Source organism: Bison bison, unplaced genomic scaffold (genome assembly GCF_000754665.1).
Source record: "Bison bison bison isolate TAMUID 2011002044 unplaced genomic scaffold, Bison_UMD1.0 scf7180017864390, whole genome shotgun sequence".
In the NCBI taxonomy this organism is placed as follows: Eukaryota; Metazoa; Chordata; class Mammalia; order Artiodactyla; family Bovidae; genus Bison; species Bison bison.
Genome location: NW_011494962.1, coordinates 568,381 through 580,734, shown reverse-complemented (window position 1 = coordinate 580,734; position 12,354 = coordinate 568,381). Strand labels below are relative to the sequence as shown.

The window sequence follows — 12,354 nt, the reverse complement described above, 5'->3', positions numbered from 1 at the left end:
CTGCATCACAACCTAAGGTTCACAGAGAAATGTAAACAGAGAATCGAGGAAAAACCTCCAGCCAACCCCTGGAACACCTAATAATTTAAAAGATTTAAAAAATGTTGTGATCTAAGTAGAGTTGTCAGGTAAAATACATCTTGTATTTTGAATTAACTGAATAAGATACCTGAATATCTTATTCAGTTAAATTGTAAATTTAGATTAAAAATAATATGTTTTTCAAGTAAGTATGCCTTATGCAATATTTTTATTTATTTGTAATATGTATTGTTGATAACTAAAAAGCCTCTTGATGAAAGAGTGAAAGAGGAGAGTGAAAAAGTTGGCTTAAAGCTCAACATTCAGAAAACAAAGATCATGGCATCCGGTCCCATCACTTCATGGGAAATAGACAGGGAAACAGTGGAAACAGTGTCAGACTTTATTTTTCTGGGCTCCCAAATCACTGCAGATGGTGACTGCAGCCATGAAATTAAAAACGTTTACTCCTTGGAAAGAAAGTTATGACCAACCTAGATAGCATATTCAAAAGCAGAGACATTACTTTGCCAACAAAGGTTCGTCTAGTCAAGGCTATGGTTTTTCCTGTGGTCATGTATGGATGTGAGAGTTGGACTGTGAAGAAGGCTGAGTGCCGAAGAATTGATGCTTTTGAATTGTGTTGGAGAAGACTCTTGAGAGTCCCTTGGACTGCAAGGAGATCCAACCAGTCCATTCTGAAGGAGATCAACCCTGGGATTTCTTTGGAAGGAATGATGCTAAAGCTGAAACTCCAGTACTTTGGCCACCTCATGCGAAGAGTCAACTCATTGGAAAAGAGTCTGATGCTGGGAGGGATTGGGGGCAGGAGGAGAAGGGGACGACAGAGGATGAAATGGCTGGATAGCATCACTGACTTGATGGACGTGAGTCTCAGTGAACTCCAGGAGTTGGTGATGGACAGGGAGGCCTGGCCTGCTGCAATTCATGGGGTTGCAAACAGTTGGACACGACTGAGCGACTGAACTGAACTGATATACTGTTGACCTGAAATTCAAATTTAAGTGGAAATTCTAGGTTTTAATTTGCTAAATCTGGTCAGTCTGCACATAATTGCATTGGAAAGGGTCAGCTAGAAAAATGAAGACAAATTTGTATAGGCAGAAAATGTTATTTTAAACCGAAGGAAGCTGTTTCCTGACCCCCCGACCCCACCCCTCCACCCACATATCTGTCATTGTATCTATTTGTAATATTCATTACAAACCTCATGCTTTAACCTTTTCTTCTTTGTGTCTGAAACTTTTAAACACTCCTTCTGAAGTAAGTGCGTGCGTGCGTGCTCAGTCGCCTCAGTCCTGTCCGACTCTTTATGACCCCATGGACTGTCAGCCCACCATGTAAAATTGTCTCAGATTTGAGCTTTTCGGGAGACTGTAAAAAGAAGCCAAAACTGGATCACAGTGGCTTTTCTGGGCTCTGCTTTGAGTAGTTACCGGGTGAGAGAGAAGGAGCCAATCAGATATGAAATTCTCAGAGTTGCCACTGTGCTCCAACCAATCCCAGGCTGCTGATCCACCGCCCCTGCAGCTAGAGTACCGGTTGGTAATTTCCTGGTAGCCGTTACTACCCAGATTCATGAAAACCTAAAAGAAAAGGACACATGATATGCGCTGGCCAAGGGGGCATCTGCCTGAAGTTCGGTTTTGAGATTGAGTGGAGGATGCTAGATTTCTGCACTGTTTCCAGTTGAATCTTGTTTCCGCCCGCTCCCCGAAGAAAACTGGCACCTTGCTTTTCTGCAGTGAGGATCAGATATAATCATCAGTTCATCCCCAGGATTATTCCACCCTCTATGACTGTCAAAGAGCCTTCTCCAAGAGCGTCTGAGATGGAGAGTGAAAGGATTGAGAATAGGAAGGTTGTGGAGCAGAGGATCAAAAGGCCAGGTAAGAGGGAAAACAGAAGTTGCCCTCAGATACAGGAACTGAGCATCCTTTCTTGATCCCACCTTGCATCCTCAGAATTTTGGTTTATATCATACATAATCTGACCCTTAAGTAGAAACAATCTTCTTTATAAAGCAAAGACGTCAGAGAAGTTGTGGATCTACCCTTCTCCGCCGGATTAACACCCATCTCTTGGAAAGGGCAGTATTTCATTAAAAAGCACCAGGAGAAACTTGTTTTTCTGTTCTGGAATCCAGACAGAAGATTGAGTAACATAATTCTCAGAAATGGCACCAAAAAGTAGAGCCAAAGCACTTTTGAGACTGCTGCTGCTGCAAATTAAATCTCTGTGCCTTTCCTCATTTTTCTAAGTGTTAATTACTGGGTTGTGAACTATAGCATGTAGAGAAGATAGAGGGGAAAAATTATTTGGGCCTTTTGTTTCTTTACTTGTTTGCTTTTCTTTACAAGATAAACAGTAACATGTTTTCCACAGGTATAGTAACAAAGAAAATGCTAATCATGTCAAGTATGATTTGTGGAGGTATTGCCTTTCTTCTTTGGGCAGTGTTAGGATTTCCTCAAAAATGTGAGTAAACAATTGCTGCTAAAAATATATTGATTGTATTAATATTGATTTGGTTATACCAGTAACTAGCTTTTCCTTCCCCTTCACTGAACAACTGGACTCAGAAAATATTTTCCCTACCAGAGCCATCTAGTTTTTCTTCAAAATTAGTTACTCTGCTTTGTCTTCTAGAGTGAACATTCCTTTAATAAATATCTCTTGAACTTCAGGCATATGATGATACCAAAAAAAAAGTAGATTTTTCTGCCCTGGAAGGAATTCATTATTAACTGAAGAAAAAAGCATGTAAACATGATAAGAAAAAAGTGTCAGTTGCTCAGTTGTGTCTGACTCTTACGACCCCATGGACTGTAGCCTCCCAGGTGAGATTTTCTAGGTAAGAATACTAGAGTGGGTTGCCATTTCCTTCTCCAGGGTGTCTTCCTGACCCAGGGATCGAACCTAGTTCTCCTGCATTGGCAGGTAGATTCTTTACTGCCTGAGCCATGATAAAATAACTACTAAGTAGAAGTACATTCAGTTTGAAGCAGAAGAGATTATAAGTCTACCTCGAGTAGTTGGGCTTCCCTGATAGCTCAGTTGGTAAAGAATCTGCCTGCAATGCAGGAGACCCTGGTTCAATTCCTGGGTCAGGAAGATCTGCTGGAGAAGGGATAGACTACCCACTCCAGTGTTCTTGGGCTTCCCTTGTGGCCCAGCTGGTAAAGAATTCGCCTGCATTGTGGGAGACCTGGGTTCAATACCTGGGTTGGGAATATCCCCTGGAGAAGGGAATGGCTACCCACTCCAGTATTCTGGTCTAGAGAGTTACATTGACTCTATAGTCCATGGGGTTGCAAATAGTCAGACACTATTGAGTGATTTTCACTTCACTTTGCTAGTAGTCAAGTGAGACTTTGTGATGGGAGGAGTGTTTGTGCTGAATCAGGAGATCAAGTAGGCATTTATCAATGAGCTTGCCTTTGAGGAGAAAAAAAACATTAGCATCAGAGAATCATACCAGGTGCAATTAGGATAGAGTTAAAAAGAAGTGGGTTGGGGTCTAGCAATTATACTACATTCCCCTAGTGCATCCTAAAGGAGATCAGTCCTGGGTGTTCACTGGAAGGACTGACGCTGAAGCTGAAACTCCAATACTTTGGCCACATCATGTGAAAAGTTGTCATTGGAAAAGACCCTGATGCTGGGAGGGATTGGGGGCAAGAGTAGAAGGGGACGAGAGAGGATGAGATGGTTGGATGGCATCACCAATTCGATGGACATGAGTTTGAGTGAACTCCGGGAGTTGGTGATGGACAGGGAGACCTGGCGTGCTGCAATTCATGGGGTCACAAAGAGTCGGACACGACTGAGCTACTGAACTGAACTGAGTGCATTGATTCTCTCACTTCCATAGATGATTATTTTATACTTTATCCTTTCTATCCAAACCTTTAGGGAGTCTTTCCACATCTTCATTATTAAGTCTATATATTTGCTTCCAATCTTACAGTTTAGTTCAGTTCAGTCGCTCAGTCACATCTGACTCTTTATGACCCCATGGACTGCAGCATACCAGGCCTCCCTGTCCATCACCAACTCCTGGAGCTTACTCAAACTTGTGTCCATCAAGTCAGTGATGCCATCCAACTGTCTCATCCTCTGTCATCCCCTTTTCCTCCCACCTTCATTCTTCCCCAGCATCAGGGTCTTTTTCAAGGAGTCAGTTCTTCACATCTGGTGGCCAAAATATTGGAGCTTCAGCTTCAGCATCAGTCCTTCCAATGAATATTCAGGACTGATTCCCTTAGGATTGACCGGTTGGATCTTCTTTCAATCCAAGGGACTCTCAAGAGTCTTCTCGAACACCACAGTTCAAAAGCATCAATTCTTCGGTGCTCAGCCTTCTTTATGGCCCAACTCTCACATCCATATGTGACCACTGGAAAAACTGTAGCTTTGACTAGACAGAACTTTGCTGGCAAAGTAATGTCTCTGCTTTTTAATATGCTGTCTAGGTTGGTCATAACTTTTCTTTCAAGGAGCAAGTGTCTTTTAATTTCATTGCTGCAGTCACCATCTGCAGTAATTTTGAAGCCCAAGAAAATAAAGTCTGTCACTGTTTCCATTGCTTCTGCATCTATTTGCCATGAGATGATGGGACCAGATGCCATGATCTTAATTTTTTGAATGTTGAGCTTTAAGCCAGCTTTTTCACTCTCCTCTTTCACTTTCATCAAGAGCCTCTTCAGTTGCTCTTCACTTTCTGCTGTAAGGGTGGTGTCATCTGCATATCTGAGGTTATTGATATCTCTCCCGGCAACCTTCCTTCTAACTTGTGCTTCATCCAGCTTGGCATTTTTATGACAATTAGTAGAAAACTTCCAAATAACTCTCATCACCACACCTATTGTATTACCTCTTATCTCTACCCATAAACTCTATCCAGATTCTTGGTACTATATAGATGGAGTGTTCATGTTCTATGCTAGATCCTATAGCCTCTTACCTGATTAGTATTACTCTAGTAAATCTTGTCTCTCTTCTCTATGTCATCAGCCTTTTCATGCTCAACTGAAACATCCTCATGGGCAACATGATACAGTGATATCTCTCCTACTTCCCCTGCCAAAAAAAAAAAACAAAACAAAACTCTCTAGACTTTACTCTTCCTTCATCTACCAATTTGTTTTCTCCTCTGTACAGTAGCCTCCTTGAAAAATCTTTGCTAGCTTTTCCTAATGTCTGTTTTGCTGTTTTCTGTTAAATCTACTTTGCTCATATTCCCATTTCTTTTTCTACCAAATTTACCTTACAAGTCCATTAGTAACTTCCAGGTCAATTCCTAGTCTTTATCAAACTTGATCTGTGTAGTAGTCAGCACTGTCTCTCTCCTTGGAAATGATTTGTTCATTTGACTTCCAAAACAGCATTTTCTCATGCCTTGCTTCCTACCTAATCTGTTGCTTATTTGCAGGTTTCTTGTATTTGTTCCTTCTTTTCTCCCTGACCTCTTACCTTTGCCCCGGGTTCAGTCCTAGAGCAGGTCCCCTCTTCATCTGTCTTTGTACTCTCGGTAACCTGAACCAGACTTAAAACTTTTACATTAATATTGATGATTTCCAAATATACATCTCCAGTCTGGTTCTTCTCACTGAATTCCAAATTGTTAAATCCACCTACTTGACTCTCTAACAAACATCTCAAACCTAGCATTGTCCAAGATGACAAAAGAAAATGTGATAGATAAACTTCTATCTTCTATAGCCCCTTCTATCTGTGGTTTTCCTCATCTCAGGAAATACCAACTTTATCTTTCCATTTTCAAGGCAAAAATTTTATAGTCCTTTTTTGACTCTTTTCCCCACTCTCAAGCCCCAAATATAATCAGAAAATTCTGCCTGGCCTGTCAAAATATGACCACAATCTGAGTACTTTTCATCATTTCTACCCTCTTGATTATTCCCAGTCCACATCTTCCATCTTCTAAATCTTCTTCTCTCTTCCACTCTTGACCTTCTAAAGCAATATGCCCAGTGAAAATGTAGTGTGAGTCACAAATGTCATTTAAATTTTAACAGCCACATTGAAATTAAAGAAAAATTGAAACAGTTTTAATTGCATTTAATTCAAACGTAGTCAATGTATTATCATTTCATCATGTAGCTATGTAAACAATTATTGAGATCTTCATATTATTTTTTGTAGTAAGTGTTTGATATTCAATGTGCATTTTATACTTACAAGACACCTGGATTTGGACTAGCAATATTTCAGGTGCTGAATAGTCACACCTAGCTATGGCTACCATTTCAAGCAGTACAGTTCTAGAGTATATTTTTAACAATTTTTTGAGACAAATCAGATCTGTGCAAAATGCTGCAGAGGTCTTTTATTCTGTTGGAGCAATGCCAAAATCCTACTAATTGCCGCCAGGCTCTGTTGGATCTGGTCATTCAACTATCTCTGTGATCTCATCTCTTACTATTTCATTTTTTCTCCAGTCCTCTGGCATCCTTACTGTTTTGTGAAGAAGGAAGACACATTTATCTTTGTCTTTTGTCCTAGGTCTTCTTTTTGTTTGGGAAGCTCTTCCCCTATATGTGAATATGCCCCTACCCAGCTACCTCCTTCAAGTCTATAATAAATATCTCGTGGAACACTGTCTGGACTATTGCATTAAAATTGCACCTCTTTCCATCAACAGTCCCAATCCCCTTTACTTTGATGCATTTTATGACAAACTAGTAAGGCAATGGCACCCCACTCCAGTACTTTTGCCAGGAAAATCCCATGGATGGAGGAGCCTGGTAGGCTGCAGTCCATGAGGTCGCTAGAGTCGGACACGACTGAGTGACTTCACTTTCACTTTTCACTTTCATGCATTGGAGAAGGAAATGGCAACCCACTCCAGTGTTCTTGCCTGGAGAATCCCAGGGACGGGGAAGTCTGGTGGGCTGCCATCTCTGTGGTCGCACAGAGTCGGACACGACTGAAGCGACTTAGCAGTAGTAGCAGCAGTATAGTTTACTAGATGTGTAAGTCCAATTAAGCAGAAGGATTTTTGTATCTTATTTATAGAGTTGTGCTTCTAAAGCTACAAAAGTTTATCTGGCACATGGTGGAAGCTCAAATGATAATTGTTGAATGAATGAACAAATTAGTGAGTGAATTAGAAAACATGGCTTTCTGGTGACCCAAGTTCTGAGCCAAATACTTGATTTTTGAACAAGATGTTTATTTGAACTTGACATTTTAAAATCATGTTGATGTATGGCAAAACCAATACAATATTGTAAAGTAATTAACCTCCAATTAAAATAAATAAATTTATATTAAAAAAAAATAAAATCATTTTAAAATTAATATTGGTGACCTGAGATGTGTCCCAGCCACCATAGTAAATTACAGGGGCAAAAACAGGTAAATAAAGAAAATACCAGTAGTACGAAAAAAAAAAATGGAAGAAAAAATGTCTAAAGAAGATTAAGTTTCTGAAAGTTTGTTTATTATCACCATTTTAAAGTATGCATAGATCTGCATTCTTCAGTGGTGATTTGTTTTATGCTCTGTTCTTGATCTTTAATTTTCCTGAATTATGTCAGTTATATAATTTGAATTGAACATGGAAATAACATATATTTTCTCAGTCTGAAATATATGAGAATCTTTTACAGTGAAGGTTAAACTTTTTCATTTTCTTACACTTTCTTCATTTTCCCCCCTCAATTACTGTGTTAATTTTAGCTAAAAATCCAATGATCTTCAACAAGACATGCTCTGAGGATGCAATTATATGTCCACAAAGCTGGAACCGAATCAATAATAGTTGCTTCTTTCAATCTGAACGTGAAAAAACTTGGATGGATGGCCAGAAAAAATGCATGGCTCACTCTGGATCTCTGGCCATATTCAACTCCAAGAATGAAGTGGTTAGATATCTCCTTCACAATATATATTCCATTTAATTTATTGAGTAGCTGCTCTGTAACAGGTATACCTCAAGGGTGTAATAGATCAGTCAATGAGACAGTCAAAGATCTTTGTCTTTATAGAGGTTAAATCACATAGGAAGAGACAAGGAATACAAAATAATCATAATAAACATATAAATTATATAGTATGTTGCAAGTTAGTAAATTAAATTTTATGCAAAAAATTGTAAGTTGAGAGGATTTTATGAGTGTTTTCAGTGGGTAGACTGCAAGTAAGATAGTCAACTCAGTGATAACACTTGAGCAAAAATGTAATGTAGATAGGGGAGTTAGTTGGTCAAGAGAATATCTGGGGGACAAACTTCCCAGAAAAGGAAATAGTGAGAACATGAATCTTAAGGTAGGTACTTGCCTGGAAAATTCAATGAACAGAAAAGAGGCAGCCAGTCAATGTACCTAACATGAGAATGTGAGTGAGGGATAGGGACCATCTAGCTCTTGTAGGCTTTTTTAAACTAGAATTAGGAGATATTGCAGAAAATGAAAAATAAAGAATATGACATGATTTGACTTAAGTTTTAAAACAATCATTTTCTTTTAAATGTAATGTGCCCATGAATTACAAATATAAAAGCAGAGTATATGTTATTAGGCTGTTGCAATAACTCTAGCAAGAGGGTGGTGGGCTCAAAATGACCTTAGCATTGGAGGTAATAAGAATGAGAAAACTAGGAGAGCACTCTGTATTTTGTGAAAGGAATCTTTGATGCCCTATCTGGGACCCTCTTGCTATTGGATTGGACTGAAAATGGACAGCACAAGAAAACTCTGGGTATGGACAAATGGAGATATATTCAGCAACTGGTAAGCATTAATAGCGTGTATTTGTTCATAAATGTGTTAAGGATGGTAAGAACTCTGAATCTATAATTGTTCTTGTTTGTTTAGTTGTGCCTGACTCTTTTGTGATCCCATGGACTGCAGCCTGCCAGGCTCCTCTGCCCATGGGATTTCCCAGGCAAGAATATTGGAGGGGGTCACCATTTCCTTCTCCAGGGGATCTTCCCAACCCAGGGATCAAACCTGAATTTCCTGTATTACAGACAGATTCTTTACTGCTGAGCCATCAGGGAAGCAGAAATCTATGATTAGCCACCTCCATAATTTCCTCTACACCATCTCCCAAAAAGGCCCCTCAACAAATTAAATGCCAAAGAGAAGCTTCAGACAAATATATGATCTTGGGCGAAGGTCAGATACCAATATTTATTTCTACACATTCAGATGGACTATACTACTCGTGAGCCACAAAGATTACTTTTATTCTAGACGAAATGAAAATCCAACGTGTATGAACCTTGCCTTATTCTCAGGGCTTTGCCTTTGGTTTGTTTGTTTACTATTGCTTCACATTCTCATTGGCATGGGAGTCTTAGAAAGTTTACTCAAACCTACACTTACTACACCCACTGGTGACCTGAAATGGAAGAAAATTAAGTGATAAAGGCAAAATGTTTGCTTCCATTGACCACTGAAAATCTAGACTTTCTCTATGTTCCTAAGCTTGAAGAACTGATTGTGCCTGTAGACTTCACTTCTGTTCTTGAAATATTTAAGATCTTCTCCAACTTCATGGAGGAGAAAGAAATTGGAAAGATACTGATTTCCCCATAGAGAGAAGACACTAGCTACAATTTATTGAGCACCTACTAAAGATAGATGCTGTCTCAGTCCAGTGGCATTTGGTGCTAGACATGATAGAATGTGTATGATGTAGCAGAGTAACAGGAGTTGCTAAATTTAGAGAAATTTCTGTCATCACTGTGTTTATATCCAATTTGGGGTGAAAATACACATGCAATGATTTGAGCCCAATAATATAGCCAATCATTATGTTTTCAACTTTGAAAAATACATGACAAAGTATAACATAAACTTTCTGACTACCAAACTTAACAATTATGGAATTTTCTTGAGAGAAGATATTGTGTATTATATACAGCTCCACTTCGAAAAAAAGATGAGAGAAGTAAAACTAAGTTGGTTAAAATTGGTGCAATAGTTTGCTAAGGCAGGCTACTGTAATAAATACCACAGACTCGGTGGCTTAAACAATAGTTATGGAGACCGGAAGTCTCAGATAAAGGTTTGGCAGGATTGATTTCTTCTGAGGCCTCTCTCCTTGGCCATCTTCTCCTCTGTGTCTTCACATGGTCTTCCCTCTGGCATTTGCCTATCTGTGCCCAGATTTTTTCTTCTTATGAGGAGATCAGCCATATTGGAGTAGGGCCCCCTGTAAAGACTTCTTTTTAACTTAACCAACATTTTAAAACACTTCATCTCCTAAGATAATTGCATTCTGAGCTATGAGTATTGAGGTCCTCAATATATATATTTGAAGAGGGGGGTACATAATTCAGCCTATGACAATTATTGAGCTCTCAACACCAAAGAATGCATAGGAAAAGAAATCGCATACATTTTGGAAACAGGCAGATAAAAATTTCAAGTTACACTAGAAGTTAGGAAGTGACACCAGTGTCACAAAGTAACTCCCTATGGCTGAAAGCATTTTAATTAACAGAAATTATATACCAGGAATCATCGTAATTCTCCATTCTATTTTTCTTTTACTTATTTTGAACTCTCAAATTCCTCTCTTTATATATGACCCAAGATAGGAATTTAGTAAATCCTTTCAAGATATTTTATTTATAATTATTTATGTGTGTCATAACCTATCCAGCAAGAAATACCCAAATGACAATGGTTGCAAGAGTAGATGAGTGAACATCTATTTCAGCCTTAAGACTGTCTGATTTTTTTTTTTTAACAAGTGAAGAGTGGTCAATTTAATGTCAGTTATAATGTCTCCCTTTATATAATCTTTAAATGGCAAAAAAATTTATTTGATCATTTTTATTCTGAAGTATATTGCTTCTCAGGTAGCTCAGTGGTAAAGAATCCACTTGCCAGTGCAGGAAACACATTAGACATGGGATCCATCCCTGGGTAGGGAAGATCTCCTAGAGGAGGAAATGACAGCCCACCTCAGTATTCCTGCCTGGAAAATCCATGGACAGAGTAGCCTGGCAGGCCTACAGTCCATGGAGTCACAAAGAGACCATGACTTAGTGACTGAAAATGCATGATTTTGAAGTATAAAAGGAAGAATTCCATCCTTTATAAAATGATTTATCGTGTTTCAGTTCAGTTCAGTTCAGTTGCTCAGTCGTGTCCAACTCTGCAACCCCATGAACCGCAGCATGCCAAGCCTCCTTGTCCATCACCAACTCCTGGAGTCCACCCAAACCCATGTCCATCGAGTCGGTGATGCCATCCAACCATCTCATCCTCTGTCATCCCCTTCTCCTCCTGCCCTCAATCTTTCCCAGAATCAGGGTCTTTTCAAACGAGTCAGCTCTTTGCATCAGGTGACCAAAGTATTGGAGTTTCAACTTCAACATCAGTCCTTCCAATGAACACCCAGGACTGATCTCCTTTAGGATGGATTGATTGGATCTCCTTGCGGTCCAAGGGACTCTCGAGAGTCTTCTCCAACACCACAGTCAAAAGCATCAATTCTTCAGCACTCAGCTTTCTTTATTGTCCAACTCTCACATCCATACATGACCACTGGAAAAACCATAGCCTTGACTAGATGGACCTTTGTTATAGTGTTTACTACCCTGATAACCCTTTCTTCTCACCATCACAGGTTAAGTTTGGAGGTAAAAATTGGATAAGAAAAGAAATGCAGCTTACTTCGCTTCCTCTATTCCTTCCACATCCTACATGTTGAAACATAGTCACCAGAGTTTGCACTGCATATTTTAGGTTGTGCTTTATTGTTTCTCATGAAGTTCAGTCAATAAAGAGTGAATCTTTTTGTTTTGTTCTAGGTTCAGTATTGATGGAAGTGGAGAGTGTGCCTGCATGTTTCAGAAGGGCATAAGTAGTGACAATTGTAGTGATGCAAGAAAGTACACATGCAGCAGAAAAGGGTTTTGTTCTTAGACAAATAATTTTTCCCATACAGGAAATAAAGCGATTAAATAAAAACTTATCTTTTTATACTTTATAAATTCATGTAGTTGCATTTTCTTTTCCATCAGACACATTCTTTTTTAAAGTTCACTGATGAAATATTCAATCATTTTTATCTTCATTTGAATATTTATCTAAGAAGACAGGAGTCAAGGTGGTGGATTAGTAGAATGTAGAGTTTGCCTCTCCCCACAAATGCATTGAGAATAGAACTACAGGGACTACCCTGGTAGTCCCATGACTAAGACTTTGCACTCCCAATTCAGGGGGTCCAGGTTCAATACCTGGTCAGGAAACTAGACCCCATATGCTGCCAAATACATGTATATATATCAGTACATTTATAAATGGAGCAATTTTCAAAGAGCAACTG

The 12,354-nt window shown here is 39.1% G+C and overlaps 1 protein-coding gene across 1 annotated transcript; it reads left to right on the top strand.

The window, feature by feature from the left end:
• Positions 1–1,614: 1,614 nt before the first annotated feature.
• On the top strand, positions 1,615–11,996 carry LOC105002121 (C-type lectin domain family 2 member F-like). The gene is made up of 5 exons (XM_010858615.1): positions 1,615–1,931; positions 2,428–2,520; positions 7,747–7,931; positions 8,692–8,798; positions 11,837–11,996. The coding sequence occupies exons 1-5, from the start codon at positions 1,838–1,840 to the stop codon at positions 11,949–11,951; spliced, it is 594 nt and encodes a 197-aa protein (XP_010856917.1). The 5' UTR covers positions 1,615–1,837; the 3' UTR covers positions 11,952–11,996.
• The last annotated feature ends 358 nt before the right edge of the window (positions 11,997–12,354 follow it).

Bases quoted from the DNA above. Each gene is read 5' to 3' on its own strand.
- LOC105002121 (XM_010858615.1), top strand. From the start codon at position 1,838: ATGACTGTCAAAGAGCCTTCTCCAAGAGCGTCTGAGATGGAGAGTGAA. The intron at 1,932-2,427 runs GTAAGAGGGAAA...TGTTTTCCACAG, and splicing joins GCAGAGGATCAAAAGGCCAG to GTATAGTAACAAAGAAAATG. The intron at 8,799-11,836 runs GTAAGCATTAAT...GTTTTGTTCTAG, and splicing joins GGAGATATATTCAGCAACTG to GTTCAGTATTGATGGAAGTG.